Source organism: Carex rostrata, chromosome 1, assembly GCF_964058835.1.
Source record: "Carex rostrata chromosome 1, lpCarRost1.2, whole genome shotgun sequence".
NCBI classification, from domain to species: Eukaryota; Viridiplantae; Streptophyta; class Magnoliopsida; order Poales; family Cyperaceae; genus Carex; species Carex rostrata.
Genome location: NC_135918.1, coordinates 11158336 through 11179318, shown reverse-complemented (window position 1 = coordinate 11179318; position 20983 = coordinate 11158336). Strand labels below are relative to the sequence as shown.

Here is a 20983-nt window from a genome sequence, read left to right as displayed (position 1 = left end):
GCAACAGCATACAAGATCCACATTACAACACATAACAAAAGAAAGAAGAAATTCAAACTACAACATATAATAGCTGCTTTAAAAGAATATTAAACATAATTAATTTGAAATTTGGGTGAATTCGATATATTTTAAAATTATATTGGATAAATATGTCAGTTACTAGAATTTAGGAGGTTAAATACGTTATTATAGAATTTGGTGGGGAAAATAATTAATTTTATAGTTTTTGAGGGGTATGCATGAAATTCCCCGAAAGGTAAGTTTCAACAGTTATCTGGCGTATAGAAGTTTGGTATAACATGACATGCTAATACAGAATCAAATACATCATTTAATTAATTAATTAATTAATCTGCAATTAGTCTCTAGGCAAGAATAAGTCAACATCTTCTTTGCTATGTAGGTATTTCATTACCTGTTTCAGAAGGAAAAGAGAAAGAAGAGACCCTCCATAGATAGAGAGAGAGAGAGCTCCTAGGTAACCACTGCCAAGATTTTCGAAGAGAGAGAGATAGAGAGACAGAATGGATCCTGATCCGCTACTCGAGCAATCACAGCCGTTGGTCGGAGTAGTAGATTATCGAGGCCATCCCGTTGTGTCGCGCCCCTTCTCCGGCGGATGGTGCGCAGCCTTTTTTGTTTTAGGTAAATGAAGATCTTTGAATTCTTGCTGTTAGCATTTCACAATTGCATTGCTTTTGTTGGGTAGCATAAATTGAGATAGTATTTTTTTTAAAAGTAAAATTGCTCTTTTTTTCATGAAATATTGAAAAGAATAAAGGAGAAATTCTTTCTTTGATCAATGGCAATGCATTTGCTGGGACAGCACAAATTGAAGTAGATTTTCTTTTTCAATTTGAAATTCCAACTCTTTTGAGAATGTTAGGCGTTGAGATCTTCAGATGTACATTCAATGTCTGATTTGGTAGTATTAAATTATTATTCTCAAGTGGGTCAAATTAGCATTAACCAGAATTATTTATCATTTTTTTAAATTACTTATTTATTTTGGAAATTAAATGAGCACAAAAATGGAAAGTTATTTTTTGTTCTTCCTTATAATACTAAATTTATATTGGTTTTCCAATATTAATTGTAGGTTTGGAAATTACCTTAAGATTTGCATTTTTTGGGATATCATCAAATCTAATATCATATCTGACCGAGTCACTGGGGCAATCAAATGCTTCTGCTGCTGCTGCGGTCAATGCTTGGGCAGGCACTTTCTCTATGCTACCTCTTCTAGGTGCATTCCTCGCTGATTCTTTTCTCGGTCGATATAGAACCATGGTTGTATCTTTGCTTCTTTACATCATAGTAAGTTTTTTTCCTCTTGTCCTTCTATATATTTTGAAACTAATAAAGAGGTGTCTTTCTTCTTCTTTTTTAACATATATAGTTGCTTGTTTAAAAAAAATGAGAAATTATACACGAAACCACAAAAACAAAAATAAAATTATTGATTAGGGCCAGTTTTTGGATAGACTTGATTTATGAATTATATTTATTTATGTATGTACAGTTTGGAATATATATCCGTGAGTATACCTAGAACAAACTGAGGGTCAAATCACAGGTCGGAAATATTACATATCGAAATAAAAACATTAAATTTATAAAGCATCAAACCCACTGTCAGGGTCATGAAATCCAATAACTTTTTTTTTTTCTTTCTGAGAAAAATTAGGGGTCTGAATATTTATCTCTGAGATAGAGATTTGTATATAGTCATTTAACTATTTTTCTAAAATAGTTTAATTTTTGTTTACAGCTGAATGCTTTCTAAGACACTTGTTGTCTAATTATATGTACCAGCTAATTTTTAACTCTTTAAATCAAGAGGAGGGTTCAAATACCTCTATTTTTTGTGTCTCCATCATGCCTTCAGATTTAAAAAATGAGTTATTAAAGTTTTAAAAAATGGAGACACAAAAAATAGAGGCATTTGAACCCTCCTCTTAAATCAATGATCTTTAAATCAATGAAATCGCCTACTAACTTTACACCAAAACAAAAAAAATCCATTAATTAAATACAGACATGCGACGGATGAACAATAACCGATCAAGAAGATCATAATGACGTACTAAACAATATAACATAATAATTGAAGAATTGTCGTAGTATAACTTTGTTAAAAGAATTAGCAGACCAAATTAATGAAGGCCCAAAATATATGTATCTTTTTTTTGGTTGAAATATAATTTGTACATATTGCTAAAATTAAATTAATTTCAGGGCTATGCCATGCTAACTCTCTCAGCCGTGCTTCCATACATGCGGCCACCTACATGTACCGGCAGCGACATCGCCAACTGCCAACCATCATCTTTCCAAATATCCTTCTTCTACATCTCGTTATATTTAGTGGCATTCGCACAAGGAGCAGATACACCGTGCGGTGTGGCCTTTGGTGCTGATCAATTCGACCAAAATGACCCGAAGGAGTGCATATCGCGTAGTTCCTTCTTCAATTGGTGGTACTTTTGCATGGCTGTCGGGATCAGCGTAGGAGTTGTAGTGTTGAGCTACGTGGAAGACAATGTCGGTTGGGGACTAGGGTTCGGCATCCCTTGCCTCATCACGGTTGTCTCTCTTATAGTTTTCTTGGCCGGGTCGACAAGGTATCGGCTCTACAACCCAAGTGGGAGAAGCCCATTTGTGCGGATTGGGAATAGCTTTGTTTTACTTTTAAGGAGTTGGCGTGCGGGCTATGGTCATGTCGAAGCACGCCATGAAGTTATTGAAACCAAGTATGAAAATTACAATTATTTCATGAATTTTAGTTCAATATTTTCTCAAGAGGACATAAAAATAGTGCTAATAATAAAAAAAAAACACAACAATAATAATATACTAAATTTTAAAAAAATTAACATTTAAGCAATCCTTTATGGCCAGCAAGTAATATATCTTAATTACATAAATTCACAATGCTGGTATTTAATTAATACTTGATCCATGACAATTTATACTTAAATTTAATGTACATTTTTTTTATTTACGACACTAAGATCTGTTGCCATGGAGGAAAGTGGATGCGAGGACAGCACAGGGAGACGTATCGAGGAAGCAAGAGGGGTGCTCCAACTGCTCCCAATTTGGACAACATGCTTAATTTATGGCACGGTATTTGCTCAAATTTCAACATTTTTTAACAAGCAGGCGAGAACCCTAGATCGATCAATCACTTCAAGTCTCGAACTACCGCCTGCGGCAATTCAAAGTGTTGGTAGCTTGGCCATCTTGGTTTTCGTACCTGTCTATGATCAGATCCTTGTACCGTTTGCGAGAAAATTCACAAAACACCCCACCGGCATCACAATGTTGCAAAGGATTGGTATCGGCATGGTGATCTCGGCTTTGACCGTGGTGGTATCAGCCCTCGTCGAAACAAAGCGGCTAAAGACGGCACAAGATTTCGACTTGGTTGACCAACCAAATGCCATAATTCCTATGAGTTGGTGGTGGATGGTACCACAATATCTACTAATTGGAATTGGGGATGTTTTCACAATTGTGGGTTTGCAAGAATTCTTCTACGATCAAATGCCAATTCATTTTAGGACCTTAGGGTTAGCTCTCTACCTAAGTGTTCTTGGCATAGGTAGCTTCATTAGTAGTTTCCTCATTTCACTTATAGATAAAATAACAAGTGAAAGTGGAGATAGTTGGTTTTCAAATAATTTAAATAGAGCTCACCTTGATTATTTCTATTGGCTGCTGGCCTTTTTAAGTATAGTTGAGTTGGTGCTCTTTCTATACTTTGCCAAGGGTTATGTGTACAAGAAGAAATGTCTTTGATTATTTTTATTTGTTGTGTGATATTTATTTTGACTTTTGTATAGATTACTATACACTATATATAGCCACTTTGATTGGCTTGTAAAAAGAATGAATTTATTTTTGTGTTTGTATGATAATAGTTAAATTAAATTTCTATTGTTAAAAGCTTCTTAAAGGCTCATGTAATCTTCTTAAACCCTTATTTATTGAGCGAAAAAACATCACAATTTCATAAATGTAGGTGTCCAGTTTCCATGTTCTTGGTGACGTACAAGTGATGACACGAGTGACTGGAACTCATAGGCAACCGCAGCTCGATGAATAAAAAATGACATTTTACCGTATAATCAATTGACCAAAGTTTATATTGAATATTTTTTATATTGAAAAGGAAAATGAAATTATTTATATTACTTTAATCAAAATGAGAATTAAAGCATATATTTTTAAAAATGAAACTTTGAGTTTTATACTATTACATTACAACAAGAGGATATTGGTGTTTTGTGACTAGACACAGTCACACAGTTGATACTAAACAAAACCCAAAATATATTAAATTAAAAGGTCTGGCCGTATGACTCAACTTCCGAGTTATAAGATGACATGTTAATACAGAGAAATCAAATACATCATTTAATTAAGAGTGAGGCTATGGTACTATGCATATTACGATTTGTTACCGTGCTACGGCTCTATATTTGAGTTTTCAAATCCTAACGGTCGATCCGAACCGTTTTTCTTGTTCTTCATATTAATATGTATTTGGAGACCAAATTTTACATTTTTTGAAATTTTTTTACTATTTTTTTAGATTTATTGAAAATCACTATTTTTAGATGGTCCAGAATTTTCAGATCAAGTGATTTTCTAAATATCTAAAAAAATAGTAAAAAAAATTTCAAAAAATGTAAAATTTGGTCTCCAAACACATATTAATATGGAGAACAAGATGAACGGTTCGGATTGACCGTTACAATTTAAAAACTCAAATATATATTCGTAGTACAGTAACAACCCTTGATATGCACAGTACCATAGACTCACTCTTTAATTAATTAGTCTAGAACTCTAGGTAAGGGCAAGTCTACATCGGAATCAAATCTGCTGAAATCTCAAAAGAATTTCAGGGACCCTGAATTTATTCAGCCGTCTAAATTTTGTATACACGAATCTCAAAGCAGAAAGTTTTTATGTACAAATCTCAAAATATATATTGAAACATATAGACCATTGAAATGAGAAATTCAGATTCCTGAAATCCTAGGGATTTCAGCAGATTTGTTTCCGTCTACATCTTCTTTGCTTATTACCTCGAGGCCTCCACTGCTCCACAGAGAGAGAGAAGGAAGAGTGCTTGGTACTTGGTAGTCTCTACCAAGTAATTTTAAAAAAAAAAAAACAGATCGAGAGAGGGAAGAGAATGGATCCTGACCCGCTACTCGTGCAATCGGAGCCGTTGATTGGAGTAGTAGATTATCGAGGCCGTCCCGTCGTGTCTCGCACCTTCTCGGGCGGATGGCGTGCTGCCTTTTTTGTTTTAGGTAAATGAAGATTTTTTAATTCCAGTTGTTAGCATTTTTCTCATGAAATATTGAAGAGAATAAAGGAGAAATATGTTTTGTTTTATCAATGGCAATAATTTTGCTAGGGCATCACAAATTGAGATAGATTGTGTTCTTTTAAAAAGTAAAATTGCAGTGCATGTGCTGCGACAGCACATTTTGAAATATTTTTTTTTTTTAAAGTAAAATTGCTTGTTTTTTTTCTTTTTTAATTTTGAGAAAGTGGAGTGTTGAGAACTTGAGATGTATGGCAACGGGAGACCTCATTGAAAAAAAGTAAGAGAATTCGTGCACATTATTTATTCAAATAATTTACACCGAATGAAAAAGGTTTTACAGCTAAAAACTTGAAATGTCTGATGCGGTCGGTAGTGTTTAAAGGAACCGAATCTCCTATTCATCAATCAGCAGAAAAATTCTACCCACTGTTGAGTTAAGTCAATTTTTAATTGACACGTGACATCTATCTTTCATCTAATTAATGAATTCTAACCGTGTTAATTTTTTAACTGTGATTTACAGCTTTTCGTTAAATATAGATAATTTTATTAAATATACAATTTTTTTTCTATTACATGATTTAATTTAATTAAATAGACATATTTTTCTATGTATGAGCACTTCTTTATGAATTTTTTTCTGCTATTCTCTGTTTTTATCGTTGATAGGTATTGAGAAGTGTTTGTTTTATTAATTATGAAAGGAAAGGTCAAGAGATGGATGCCACAATCAATTAAATAAAAAGATCTTTATTAACGGAAAGTTGTGATTTATAGTTGAAGAAATTAACACTGTTAAAACTCATTAATCAGATAAAAGGTGGATGTCATGTGTGGATTAAAAATTGGCTAAAATCAATGATAGACAGAAATTTTGTGTTTAGGTAAGTAGGAGATTTGGTTCTTATTTAAAATATTATTTTCAAGTTAGGCAGATTACCAAGCAGAATTGTTCATCATTTTTTTGAAAATTCAATAAGAACAAAAAGGAAACTTATTTTTTATTCTTCCTCAAAATACTAAATTTATATTGGTTTTCAAATATTGTAGGTTTGGAAATTACAGACAGATTTGCATTTTATGGGATATCATCAAATTTAATATCATATCTGACCGAATCACTCGGGCAATCAAACGCCTCTGCTGCTGCTGCGATCAATGCTTGGACAGGCACTTCCTCAATGCTACCACTTTTAGGTGCATTCCTTGCTGATTCTTATCTAGGTCGATATCGAACCATCATTATATCTTCGCTTCTTTACATTATAGTAAGTTTTTATCTCTCTTCATTCTATTTTTGAAACTAATTAAGAGGTACATTATTTCTGTTTTTTAACATAATAACATATATAGTTGCTTGTTAAAATAATGAGAAATTATACACGAAACCACACAAAATATATATAAAAAGGAGGTTGATCTGTCATCTGTGTACCATTTTGATTCTTGATAACAGCGTATGCTGATGTGATAGTTGTACTGTAAACCATGGGGGTTATGGAATTCAAATCCTCTTGAGTTAACTCAAATTTTGAGTTAAGAACAGGACCGTCCGATTTAAATCCGCACGAATATTGAAAGAGTTATGTGCACTACAGGCGTGTGCTAGATTGATCCGGATTGTAATCGGACGGTCCAGAGATTAACTCAAATGGTGCGTATTGTAGGCTTTCCACAGCAACCAAGCATGTGATCAAAGACCAAACATGACATAGTTTTTTTTTTTTTTTTTTTTTTTTTTTTTGTGTAATTTTTTTCAAGTCACCCTGGTTGGTGCGAAAAAGTATTGCTCTAGGAAGGCATTGAAATTATTAATATATTGAACATGGTTTAAATGTTAAATATTATAATAGCTACGTTACATCATTATTGGATGTGGGTCAACTAAAATGAGAATGATATGACCAATAATTGGTTATAATTAATAAAGAATTAAAGCGAGGAGATAGCAGTTGTGTTAACGTGCCAAGATATATATTTTTATTCTATAATATAATATAACAATAAGCATGCATCATATGCATCATAAACCTCTTTGTAGCCCAAAATATAAACTACAGACTTTCAGTAAAAAATCCAACTTGTATTAAGTCAGCCCATAGAGTAACAGAAAAAAAAAGGAAAAAATGACTACTAACCGGCCCAAATATATGCACTTCTTTTATTTTGGTTGAAATATACGCACTTATCATGTCTCACATAATTGTACATATTGCCAAATTCAAATTAATTTCAGGGCTATACCATGCTAACTCTCTCAGCCGTGCTTCCATACATGAGGCCACCAGCATGTAATGACAGTGCCACCACCGACCCATCCACCTGCCGACCGTCATCCTTTTCAGATAGCCTTCTTCTACATTTCATTATATCTAGTGGCATTCGCGCAAGGAGGCGATAAACCATGCGGTGTGGCCTTCGGTGCTGATCAATTCGACCAGAATGATCCAAAGGAGTGCATATCACGTAGCTCCTTTTTCAACTGGTGGTACTTTTGCATGGCTGTCGGGATCAGCATAGCAGTTGTGGTGTTGAGCTACGTGGAAGACAATGTCGGATGGGGGCTAGGGTTTGGCATCCCTTGCCTCATCATGGTTGTCTCTCTCTTAGTTTTCTTGGCCGGGTCAACGAGGTATCGGCTGTACATCCCGAGTGGGAGAAGCCCGTTTGTGCGGATTTGGGATAGCTTTGTTTTACTTCTAAGGAGTTGGCGTACGGGCTATGATCCTGTCGAACCACACCATGAAGTTATTGAAACCAAGTATGATCATTGCAATTCTTTCTTGAATATAGCTCAATATTTTCACAAGAGACATAATAAGGGGAAAAGACATAACAAAAATAGACTAAATTTAAAATTAAGCATTCCTTATGGCAAGTTATATGTATTAATTACATACGTGTGCAATGCCGGGTATCTAATCAATCCTTGATCCATGGCAAGTTATATGTATTTAAAATTAACATGTACAAGTTTTTTTTTTTTTTTTTTTTTTTTTTTTTTTTTTATGAGATTCTTAGTGACAGCTACTAAGCATACAAGTTTCTTTTTCTTAAAACATTAGATCCTTTGCCATGGAAGAAAGCAGATGCGAAGACAGCACCGAGAAACGTATCGAGGAAGCAAAGGGGGTGCTTCAACTGCTTCCAATTTGGACAACATGTCTAATTTATGGCGCGGTAGTTGCTCAAATTTCAACATTATTTAACAAGCAGGCGAGAACCCTAGATCGTTCAATCACCTCAAGTCTCGAACTACCTTCCGCAGCAATTCAAAGTGTCAGTAGCTTGACCGTTATGACTTTTGTGCCTATTTATGATCGGATCCTGGTGCCGGTTTTTAGAAAATTCACAAAACACCCCACCGGCATCGCAATGTTACAAAGGATTGGTGTCGGCATGGTGATCTCGGTTTTGACCGGGGTGGTATCAGCTCTTGTCGAAACAAAACGGCTAAAGATAGCGCGGGATTTCGACTTGACTGACCAACCAAATGCCACACTTCCTATGAGTTGGTGGTGGATGGTACCACAATACCTACTAATTGGAATTGGGGATGTGTTCACAATTGTGGGTTTACAAGAATTCTTCTATGATCAAATGCCAATTCATTTTAGGACCTTAGGGTTAGCTCTCTACCTAAGTGTTCTTGGCATAGGTAGCTTCATTAGTAGTTTCCTCATTTCACTTATAGATAAAATAACAAGTGAAAATGGAGATAGTTGGTTTTCAAATAATTTAAATAGAGCACGCCTTAATTATTTCTATTGGCTTCTTGCATTTTTTAGTATAATTGAGTTGGTGCTCTTTCTATACTTTGCCAAGGGTTATGTGTACAAGAAGAAATGCCTTTGATTATTTATTTCTTGTGAGTTCTTTATTTTTTTTGTATAGATTAGTATATACTATATAGCCACTTTGATTGGCTTGTAAAAGAATGAAATTGTTTTTGTAATTGTTTGATATTAATTAAATTAAATTTCTACTTTTAAAAGCTTTTTATTGGCTCATGTGAAACTATAATCATTAATTTACAGTAAATTGAGAGGAAAATATCACAATTGTATTCAATAAATTGAGGTGTCCAGTTTCCATGTCATAGGTGACAACTGACAAGTGATAGGCTTACAGTACAAAATTAACAAGCCACAAGGTATAAATAAAAAAAAAAATTAAGTCAATTTGAAACATCTTCCTGAAGTTGCAAATTACCTGAATTCACCGAGCCACTTGGAAAGAATGATCAATCATTTTTTTAGAAAAAAAAAAAAAAACAAACAAAAGACAATGCATCAAAGAAACAAAAATGGTTGTTGGAGCAACCATCCTGTCATGGTCCATACTCTAATTCTAATTCTTTTTTTTTTCTTTTTCATTTTTGTATATTCGAAATAGTTTCCTTCTCAAAACATTTTTCTTCATCTTCCCTTATGTTTTTATTAAATTACAGTAAACTATAATCAAGTCTCTAGAGTTTGAAATATTAAAAGAATTATTCGAATTTAAACATGCAATCTCTCACATAAAAATCTGACTGTCTTTAATTCCAACTGGTTAACAAAAAGATTTAATTCTTTTTGTTTTTTGCACAATGCAAACTTTTTCCGGTATCTGCAACGCATTTTCTGTTAATATATATTTCTTTTCTCTTTATGTTGGTGCTTTTGTCTTTAAAATGTAGCTTCTAGAGTTTTAATTTGTAATAAGAGAGAAAGCAAGAAGAAGAATTTTTACAGTGAATAAGAAGAAGGGATAAGGAGAAGTTGTTACTCCTTACTCGCCTCGTCGGAGAAAGTAGAAGGCGATTTTCACGAGACCGAATCATCTGTCCTCCGGGGTGCAGGAAATTTCTGCCCCCAGAGTCACTGCGGGTGGGCCCTCATTTAAAAACAGTAACAGTAGTTAAACCCTTTAACAGTAACCGGTCCCACTCCGCAGTGACTCTAGAGGCAGGAAATCCAGTTCCGATTTTCACTCGTATCATCGATTGGAACAAACAGGAAGAAAGAAGGGTCTCCGTGCTTATTCACATGATTGCGCAGAGTGAATTCTAATTTTTACCTCTTTCCGATCAGAGTGTTAATATTTCTTGGAGAATCTAATAGAGTTCTTGCAACACAGAGATCTGCAAAAGACATGGCAACATTGCAATGGCCACAAAAAATCCACATTATCCTGATCCTTTTCAAATCAAATCATCACAAGTCACCAGTCCCTCCCGACACTGCCAAGTTGGTCTTATGATTTATACTATTTTATAGATAGAGATATATATATCTTAATTCGAATGCATCTGTTATCGACTTATCTGGTACTATAAACTATTTTAGTGCGCTTTCATTATGAATTCATGATTAAGATCCCTCAATGACATTTTTGTCTTCAACCCCTCTATTTTCAAAGGAAAGCATTAGATGGACAGGTGGGAAGAAATATATTACCAAATAAATTTATTTATGAAATGTAACAACTAACGTTAATATTAATGTAAGATTAAAAGATGATCATATATTAATTTTAATTCAATGTGAGCTTTATTTTATTGATGATCAAATGTCGATAAAATAAAATTGTTAATATATTAAGTCGACCAATGGACAATCAATTAAATTTTGAATTGTCTAATTTAATATATGGCATGTCCAAGTCTATAAAAAATATTTAAATATAATTCTAATCTTTAATTTAAATATGTATAATGTCTCTTGCAAACAAAAATTGATGTCAAACGTACTATTCTTAAATATGTCATTAGAACTAGCTAGTAATAAATTGTGGCCGTTCATTTTTTTTTTTTTTTTTTCTAAACTATTACATATTCATAAGAAATTTTCATTCAAATGTTGAACGTGTAACTTTCAACATGAAAGACATCATCTTAGTCATTAGACATTTGTTCAGTGACGATTCATGTGTTTACTGGTAAGATATGAAGTCGATACGGCATTTTAATATAGTGTAATAAGTAAGAAATAGTGTATTCTAATGGATTTAATTGTTTCTTAATTCTGTCGTCAAGGATATTTGAAGTGTGCAAATAAATAATTGTACGCGTTTACTGCCCAGATCAGCAAGTTTGTTAATTTCCATACGACATAATACTGTGTGGTTGACCTGACCTATTTTCTGGTACCACAAATGTTTTCTTTTGTTAGGCTCAATTAAGTTTTAATTAGCATTAAATAGGACAGCGAATTAGTACACAGAGAAACAATTGCATGGATAAGTAATATGTCGCTATATCAACCTTATCCACTTCACTAGATTAGATATATAGAAGAACAGAATATAGTATTACGAAATTTGAGGTTCCATCACATCCATCACATGTAACAGGCCGGCGCCATATCCTTACATAATTTGTTATTTATAGAAATTATTTAAAAATAATATAGGGTAATAAATAAATAAATTGTCCTGAAATTTTGATTCACAGAGAGAACTCAAAATTTATTTCAGTTCCTCTGGTTTAGGAATCTTAGATGAACAGAAAATTTGTTTCGGTTTTGGTCCTACAGAATTACCTAAGGAAATCCAAAATTAATTTCGGTTCTTTCTATGAGAATTTTTTTTCATACAATTCATTCATTACCTTATACTATTTACTATTTCTAGAGTGAGACTATGGTACATTGAAAAATACGGATCGATCCGTACTATAAATTTATATTTTTATATTCAAAGTTCAAATATTCAATCTAAACACCTCCATATGATCAAAATATAGTTGGAAAGAGTATTATCTTCAATAATGTATAAAAGATTTTCTTTACTTTACAGTTTGAGATTTACTCTCAGTCGTTTTGTTAAAGGAACGATCCGGATCCACTCATTCTAAGATATTCATTTTTACGATACCGAAGATGATGTGAATTCATGTAGTTGAAAACCAAACATTTACAATTTTTTTTAAGAATTTTTTCACTATTTTTTTTAGATAGATTGAAAAAAAAAACTACATTGGCATAGTTCATGAACTTCTAAATTGAGTGATTTTCTACTTAGTTTAATAAATAGTAAAAATTTATTTTAAAAAAAGTAAGATTTAATTTGTAAGAATATTTTCATATAAAGATTATTTTAAACAGTTAAGATCAATTGTTTAGATTTTAAAAACAAAAATATAAATTCATACTACGATGTATACTTTGCAAAGTACTGCATAATTATGAGGAGGGTTCAAATGTCTCCATGTTTTTGTGTCTCCATCATGCCTCCATCTTTCTCCATCATTTTCAAAGTTTAAACAGTCGATCCGAACCGCTCAACCTAATCTCCATACTAAAATATGTTTGGAGACCAAATTTTATATTTTTAGGAATTTTTTTACTATTTTTTTAGATAGGTACAAAAATACTGTTTTTAGATGGTTCAGATTTGCTGATTTTGTACCTATCTAAAAAAATAGTAAAAAAATTCCTAAAAATATAAAATTTGGTCTCCAAACATATTTTAGTATGGAGGTTAGGTTGAGCGGTTCGGATCGACTGTTTGAACTTTGAAAATGATGGAGAGAGATGGAGGCATGATGGAGGCACAAAAACATGGAGGCATTTGAACCCTCCTCATTTTTATACTATGTCTATAAATAAAAATTGTTTATTCTTATGTCAATTTCTGAAATTCTTGGAATTTCTAATATGACGTGGCAGTTTCTAATTCAGTTTTAGAGATGTGAGAGAGTTTCTTATTTAGAAACTATGCAGGAAAGTTTATTAATAAAAAATTGTTTATAAACTTCATGATAACCAAATAACTGGCTCAAATTACTTCTCTTTTTTTAATTTATTGCTTACGTGACTTAATAGAAACTTTAAAGTTAATTTTAGAAATGTGAGAGTTAGAAACTTTAGAGATTATAATTTCTAAAAAATAATTAACAGTTATTTAAAAATTCATTTATGTTGCTTGTTGTACGTGACTCTTATTTTTATATGAGGAGGGTTCAAATGCCTCCATGTTTTTGTGCCTCTATCATGCCTCCATCTCTCTCCATAATTTTCAAAGTTCAAACAGTCGATCCGAACCGCTCAACCTAACCTCCATACTAAAATATGTTTGGAGACCAAATTTTATATTTTTAGGAATTTTTTTACTATTTTTTTAGATAGGTACAAAAATACTGTTTTTAGATGGTTCAGATTTACTGATTTTGTACCTATCTAAAAAAATTCCTCAAAATGTAAAATTTGGTCTCCAAACACATTTTAGTATGGAGGTTAGATTGAGCGATTCGGATCGACTATTTGAACTTTGAAAATAATAGAGAGAGCTGGAGACATTATGGAGACACAAAAACATTGAGGCATTTGAACCCTCCTCCTTTTATATTATGAACCGATGTGTATTCTTATCCCTTATCTGTAAATGAAAGTGCGTTTAACAGACAAGACGTAAATCAATCAAATGCAATGGTGCAATGTTATTTTTATAAAAAATAAGAGCTGTTACAGTGTATGTACCATAAAAGATTATTTTATTGAGACGAGTTATTTATTGTATCAAAAGCAACCTAACATTATAAAGTGTGTTGATATTAATACACTATCCGCACACCTTACCTGATGTGTTTATACTTTTTTTTTTTTTTAAAAAGTGTTATGCCATACGTTAGTTAGACATTTGCTAACGGGTTACCCGTGACCCGTTCCGGGTTACCCGTGACCCGTTCCGGGTTACCCGTTAGGGGTAACGGGTAGGACGGGTAAAGGGGTAGGTCGGGTACGGGTAAAACCCGTAACGGGTAGACGGGTAATTTTTCCAAAACCTCTATCCGGTCCGTTTATTACCCGTACCCGTTGCGGGTTGACGGGTACGGGTACCGCGGGTACGGATCCGGGTACGGGTCCGGTCCGTCCGGTTTTTTTTTTTTTTTTTTTTTCTGTTTTTTCCCTTTTTTTTTCTGTTTTTTTCAAAAAATTCAAATTTTTTTGAAGTGAAACGGGTCGGGTACGGGTAACGGGTACGGGTATGCGGGTAGATGGGTACGGGTAGGCGGGTACGGGTATAACGGGTTTTTTTTCAAATTAGGTTGTCCGGTCCGTTTATTACCCGTACCCGTCTACCCGTTTGTACCCGGGCAACGGGTACGGGTAGCTCGGGTAACGGGTACGGACCGGGCAAAACGGGCTGAACCCGTTAGGGGTTTAGCAAACGTCTAACGTTAGTACGTTACTAGGATTACAAATTTCAAGAACAACAGTTTTACTTATTCAAAAGTCTTTAGCTTGAATATTTTTTATGATCGTTTATAAAAAAAATGTAATAAATATACTTTAGAAATCAGACATAAATAATTTTTACGACAAGTATTACGGATAAGGGATACAAAAATGAATTTTCTATATTAAATTTAGTCGTTCCATTTCCACTTACATAAATACACAAAAGATATCATTGATCCTTAATCCAAATAAAACGATGACAACTCGACCAAATCAAACTAAGATATTAGTTTAGTCATTTGAAAAGTGGCGGCCATTTTTATTAATATCCCTAAAAAAAAACTTAATTTTAAATATGCCCCTGTGTGCAACTTTTTTTTAAATATGCCCTGACCGCCTGGACTTCGGGCGGCCCAAAAACCCTGTGAGGCGCCAGGCCCTGGGGCGCCCCATAAGGCAAGTGAGGCGCCAGCCCCCAGGGCGCCCCATGGTGTTTTTTATTTTTTTATTTTTTTTTATTTTTTTTTATATAGATCTTAGTATTTTGATTTGAAGAATTTTGTGAAGAAAAACGGATTAATCTGGACCGCACATCTTAATGGATAATTTGACTAATCTGAACCGTCGGTTAAAGGATTTTCATGCAATTGACTTCTCTGAAAATAAAATTCTCCGGGATAAACAGAGCGGTGCTTCGTAGCCTCAGACACCGCTCGCAGGGGGCTGCCGGCCCCCTGCCACCCCCCGCATACATACACATATACACATATACATATACACACATACATATACATATACATATACATACACACATACACACACACACACACACACACACACACACACACACACACACACACACACACACACATACTCATACACTTTTGCTTTAGTTCATACTACAATTATAATTTGACATATACATATAATATATACATATAATATATACACATACACATAATATATACATATACACATACACATACACATACACATACACATACACTTTTGCTTTAGTCCAAAAAAAAAAAAAAGTTAAATCAATTATGCACAATTCATTGAAGAAATATATTTTTTAACTGAATATTGAAAAAATGTACCACTGATTCAGTGAACCAGATATAATTTTTACAATTAACAAGAGCCAACAACCATTATATTATTTTTGTTGTTTTTATTTATAATAATGCAGCACACATACCAAAGAATTAAAACAGAGCACATATGGATAGGATCGATGACGTGTATATATTATATGTATATATTATGTGTATGTGTATATATTATGTGTATGTGTATATATTATATGTATATATTATATGTATATGTATATGTATATGTCAAATTATAATTGTAGTATGAACTAAAGCAAAAGTGTATGAGTATGTGTGTGTGTGTGTGTGTGTGTGTGTGTGTGTGTGTGTGTGTATGTGTGTATGTATATGTATATGTATGTGTGTATATGTGTATGTGTATATGTGTATGTATGCGGGGGGTGGCAGGGGGGCGGCAGCCCCCTGCGAGCGGTGTCTGAGGCTACGAAGCACCGCTCTGTTTATCCCGGAGAATTTTATTTTCAGAGAAGTCAATTGCATGAAAATCCTTTAACCGACGGTCCAGATTAGTCAAATTATCCATTAAGATGTGCGGTCCAGATTAATCTGTTTTTCTTCACAAAATTCTTCAAATCAAAATACTAAGATCTATATATAAAAAAATAAAAAACACCATGGGGCGCCCTGGGGGCTGGCGCCTCACTTGCCTTATGGGGCGCCCCAGGGCCTGGCGCCTCACAGGGTTTTTGGGCCGCCCGAAGTCCAGGCGGTCAGGGCATATTTAAAAAAAAGTTGCACACAGGGGCATTTTTAAAATTAAGTTTTTTTTAGAGATATTAATAAAAATGGCCGGTAAATTAACATGTAGGGACCAAATATGAATAATGGACAAAGTTCAATGACTAATAAAACTTTACGGATTCCAAAAATATATCAGTACTCGAGGAATCTCATTCTCATCTGAGTGAAGTAAAATAACATTTTGTTTTTTTCATTACAAGTACTAATTTTCATCTAAATATTTCACTCGCCTTTTGTTTTAGACGAATATTCTTAGTCTTTTTAATTTTTATCATATTTTATGTTCATCATTGTTTCCGGTAATTTCTCATAAAAAAAATGAGAATGATTCAAATGTCTTTTGTTTTTCATGTCTCATTGTGTCTCGTATTCTATATCTTTGTTTTCAAACTATCAATTCGAACTGCTCAACATGATATCCATATTAAAATATGCTTTGAGATCAAATTTTATAAGTTTTGGAAAAAAATTATATAGGTACAAAATCACTGTTTTTGAACCATTAAAAAACAATGATATTATACTTATCTAAAAACAATGATATTGTACTTATCTAAATAGTAAAAAAAAAAATTCAAAAATTATAAAATTTGGTCTCCAAACATATTTTAATGTCATGTTGAACGATTTGAATCAACAATTTGAACTTTAAAAATAAAAATATAAGATGTGAGCCATGCTAAGACATGAAAGACATAAGTTATTTGAACTCTGAAAAAAAAAAAAGATTAAGTCTTCTAATGTAATCATGTTACATCATATATATTCTAGCCCATTCAATTTATTTATCTGTATTCATTTATCTTTATAGGATGACTCGCGTATTATGCTACTCTCTATTCTCATTTAAAAAAAATATGTATATGACAAAAAAAACTGTATTTTTAGCATTATATATGCTTTTAATATTTCAAGCAAAAGCAATTTAGTTTTTCCAAAATTTATTGAATATTTCGTAACAATTTCGTTTTAAAAATTTAGCATTTTTCAATAGATTTTTCTTCTCAGTGTTAGATAGTTGAGTCTGGTTCGGATAAGTACAAAGTACAAAGAATGACCTGAGGAAAGCCAACAATTTTTGCACTTCAGTCCTCCCTGAAATGAGCTTATATTATCTTTTTTTTGTCCATTTTTCTGATATTTTCCTTATTTTAACAATTAGGAGGTTATATCAGTAAAAGTGGAAATTTCTGGCGACATCGAATCGAGGATGGATATGCTCGAAACGACGAAACCGGCTCTTCTCTCTCTCTTCCCCCTCTCTGTTTGATGGTCATGGAATCTGATGTTTCAATTCTCTCTATACTCTTCGGAGCTCTTCTTTCAATTCCAGGTACCATTTATCAATGTTCGTGTTTTGTAAATTAAATTTTTCCAAATTTCATACTAAATTGTCGTTTTCAGCGAATTCTTTCTTATCCGTTATGAAAGATCTTTCCTTTTCTAACGCAGTGCTCTCGAATTGCAGAATTGGAAGGTGTATCATCCAATAGATTCCTTTCTTGATTAAAGATTTGCGGATATTTCCAAGTTGAAGCTAATTAAGAGTGTTTACTTTTACATAATCAAATTGCTCAAGTAGAGGTTTTTCTTTCTGGGTTTGAAAAGGGGGAGTCATGGCTTTCGTAAAGCTAAAAAAGGGTTTCGTGGAGTGGTATCGTCTTATTTTCTTGATAAATCTATGCTTGATGGTGGATTTGGCTTCTTCCAATGTGGTGCTAATGGGGAACAACCTCACCTTTTCATTTGATGATGTTGAAGCAAACTTTGGTAAGTGATCTCAATTTCAATTGCTGTTTTTTTTTTTTTTTTTTTTATTAAAAAAAATTGTTAATTCACTCACTTAAGTTCAAATATCTGTCCTTTGGTAAGTGACGCTGTACTGCTCTTCACATTTTTTTTATTCCCTAAATAACCTAAAGCAATGCTTTCTGACTTATCCATCAAAATGCCAAGAATTAGGTTTTCATTGTAATTCAGGCATTCCGGTAATTTAATAAGGTATTGAGTTGGGATGAGTAATATTTCGAGTTTGCGCTTCACTGTTTGTTTCAATTTTGTCCTCCTTCGATTTATTTATATTTATAATAGTTATTTTTTTGTAAAATTTGACAGCCCCTGCAGTAAAAGGGTCAGGCATATGTGGTTCAATTCAAATAGCAGAGCCTCTAGATGCGTGCCATAAATTAACGAATGAAGCACGGGGAGGTCATGGTCAAGTTCTCCCGTTCGTCCTTTTAATCAGGGGAAATTGTACATTCGACCACAAGGTCAGAAATGCCCAAAACGCAGGATATAAGGCCGCTATAGTGTATGACAGTGAGGATGACGGCGCTTTAGTCTCAAGTAATGAATCCCCTTATTTGCAAATTATAGCATGTGTTTTTAAAACGGCCTTGTTTGCATTAAGATGTAAAATGCACTTCAATTTTATTCTCATGCACCATAAAAATATTTACAGTGGCAGGTAGCTCTAGTGGCATAAAGATATACGCTGTATTTGTCTCCAAGTCCTCTGGTGAAACCCTAGCTCGGTACGCTAATCGGTCAGATGTTGAAGTGTGGATCATACCGACATTTGAAAACTCAGCATGGTCAATCTTGGCAATCTCCTTTATCTCCCTTCTCGCCATGTCAGCAGTATTGGCAACCTGTTTCTTTGTCAGGAGGCACAGGATAAGGAGGGAGAGGACAGGGCGGGGTCCAGATGTCAGAGAGTTTCACGGCATGAGTAGTCAACTAGTGAAAGCCATGCCAAGTGTTGATTTTACGGTGGTGTCAGAGGAGAGTTGTACTGCCAGTACATGCGCCATTTGCCTCGAGGATTACTGTGTCGGGGATAAATTGAGGATTTTACCATGCCGTCATAGTAAGTTCTGGATTCTAGTTTTATCTTTATTACTTACATTTTTTTAAAGTTAAATAGTCTCGCAGTTTAATTTTGCGGAACAGTCGATATCTTACCTTTCCATATTCATTGTAATTTTTTTATCTTGACTCATATCTTCTACTTATTTTAATTTTGTGATTTATGAAAATCTGAAGTCATAATAAAGTTTTGCTCTCTTAAAAGCATATACATTGGAATAAAAGCCTTTAAAAGTAGTTTTGTCAGTATGAAAAGCTCTTTTTTGAGAATTAGATGCAAGTATTACCTTATATGAGAAGTCTTGCTGTACCTGCGTATCAGGATTTGCAAAAAATTATAGTACTCCGTCCAATTAAAAAATAAGCAGAATAAAGGAATTGAAAGTTCTCTTACTAAACTGTACTGATACGGTTCAGTTCCAGGTGCGACTTGAATATATAATACTAATTTTTGCTTAACAATTTTTGATACGCACTAGCATCCATGTTTTAATCAAAGTACAAGCTTTCATTTTAAGTACTACTTGATTTGAGGGAGAACAACATTTAAAATTTGTGGACTAAATAAAATTCTTTATTTGAAATGTTTCATTCACAGAATTCCATGCGATGTGCGTAGACTTATGGCTCACCTCTTGGCGAACCTTCTGTCCAGTTTGCAAACGTGACGCAATGGCCGGTACATCATTCCTTCCTCCCCCTACTGAAACTACCCCTCTCCTCTCCTCCCCTTCCCAATCCTTCCACTCCAACCTCTCCTCTTCCTCTCATTCCATTCAAATTGCCCGCCCCCCTCGTTCCCAATCCATCTCCCGCACATACACCCCTATTTCTACTCCATCCCAAAACCCTAACCCCCTTCCTAGACATAATTCTCCTTCCCCTTTTAACTCGTACCGTGGAACCCCCCGCCGTCAGTCTCCTCCAATTTCCATCAGTAGAAGCTATGCCGATTTCCGTGGCGTGTCAAGCTCCCAAAGCTATGCAGACTTTCATGCCATGCAATCGTTTCATTCATATCGTGGGCCCAATGCATCATCCATTCACCTTGCCTCGCCTCACTCTTTAGGTTTTGTGCCTTCGTCGTCACCGATCTACAACAATCGATATGCGTCCCCATATAATGTCCCTGGGTCGAGCATCAGCTCCTCGGGTTATCTTGTTGGGTCGTCGGGCCTACCGCAGTCATACCTGCGGCACGTTGAATCCGGCGCAAGTCTATCTGGGATGGGATCTGCACAGTCATTGCCTCAATCAGGGTATCTTGTGGGGTCATCGGGTCTACCTCAGTCTTATCTGCGGTATGTTGAGTCAGGCACTAGCCTGTCTGGGATGGAATCTGCACAGTCTCTGCCGGGATGTTGAGCAGTCCATTTTTGAGGAACTGAAGCATTTTGCATGAAAAAAACTATCCTGAGAAGTACTCAAGATATTGCTCTGTACATGCCAAATCATGAATTAGTACCTAAGCATTGGGTGCATTTTCGGATAATAACTCGAACTTCTGATCTTAGGTGAGGTAAGGTTTTGCGGCTACTGATTATTTTGTTGTGTTGCGAGTGTATGTATGTATTGTGCAGCGTTGTTCGAGTAGCCTTTTTCTTTTCATGGTCTTAGATAGAGATATTTGATTTGTTTGAAGACCTTGATAGACTTCTGTTGCTCTTGTATTTAGTTAATATATTTATAGTCTTTTTGTGCATTTTTTTATTCTGTGCTCGTTAAATTTTTTGTGATATAGC

The 20983-nt window shown here is 34.2% G+C and overlaps 2 protein-coding genes and 1 pseudogene across 4 annotated transcripts; all 3 read left to right on the top strand.

The window, feature by feature from the left end:
* Positions 1 to 448: 448 nt before the first annotated feature.
* LOC144558468 (protein NRT1/ PTR FAMILY 5.10-like) lies at positions 449 to 3939 on the top strand. Its single transcript, XM_078307310.1, has 4 exons — positions 449 to 648; positions 1103 to 1320; positions 2242 to 2756; positions 3018 to 3939. The coding sequence occupies exons 1-4, from the start codon at positions 528 to 530 to the stop codon at positions 3805 to 3807; spliced, it is 1644 nt and encodes a 547-aa protein (XP_078163436.1). The 5' UTR covers positions 449 to 527; the 3' UTR covers positions 3808 to 3939.
* A 1238-nt stretch (positions 3940 to 5177) lies between these two features.
* LOC144558445 (protein NRT1/ PTR FAMILY 5.10-like) lies at positions 5178 to 9318 on the top strand (annotated as a pseudogene). Its single transcript, XR_013512915.1, has 4 exons — positions 5178 to 5333; positions 6404 to 6621; positions 7590 to 8114; positions 8419 to 9318. The product of XR_013512915.1 is annotated as a protein NRT1/ PTR FAMILY 5.10-like (transcript).
* Positions 9319 to 17555: 8237 nt separating this feature from the next.
* LOC144558426 (Protease-associated (PA) RING/U-box zinc finger family protein) lies at positions 17556 to 20949 on the top strand. 2 transcript variants are annotated; one of them, XM_078307285.1, is made up of 5 exons: positions 17556 to 17706; positions 17826 to 18143; positions 18489 to 18719; positions 18835 to 19242; positions 19840 to 20949. In XM_078307285.1, the coding sequence occupies exons 2-5, from the start codon at positions 17990 to 17992 to the stop codon at positions 20604 to 20606; spliced, it is 1560 nt and encodes a 519-aa protein (XP_078163411.1). In that variant the 5' UTR covers positions 17556 to 17706; positions 17826 to 17989; the 3' UTR covers positions 20607 to 20949. The 2 variants fall into 2 exon arrangements, with proteins under 2 accessions (XP_078163411.1, XP_078163407.1); XM_078307281.1 differs by having other exon boundaries at positions 17572 to 17706; positions 17842 to 18143.
* The last annotated feature ends 34 nt before the right edge of the window (positions 20950 to 20983 follow it).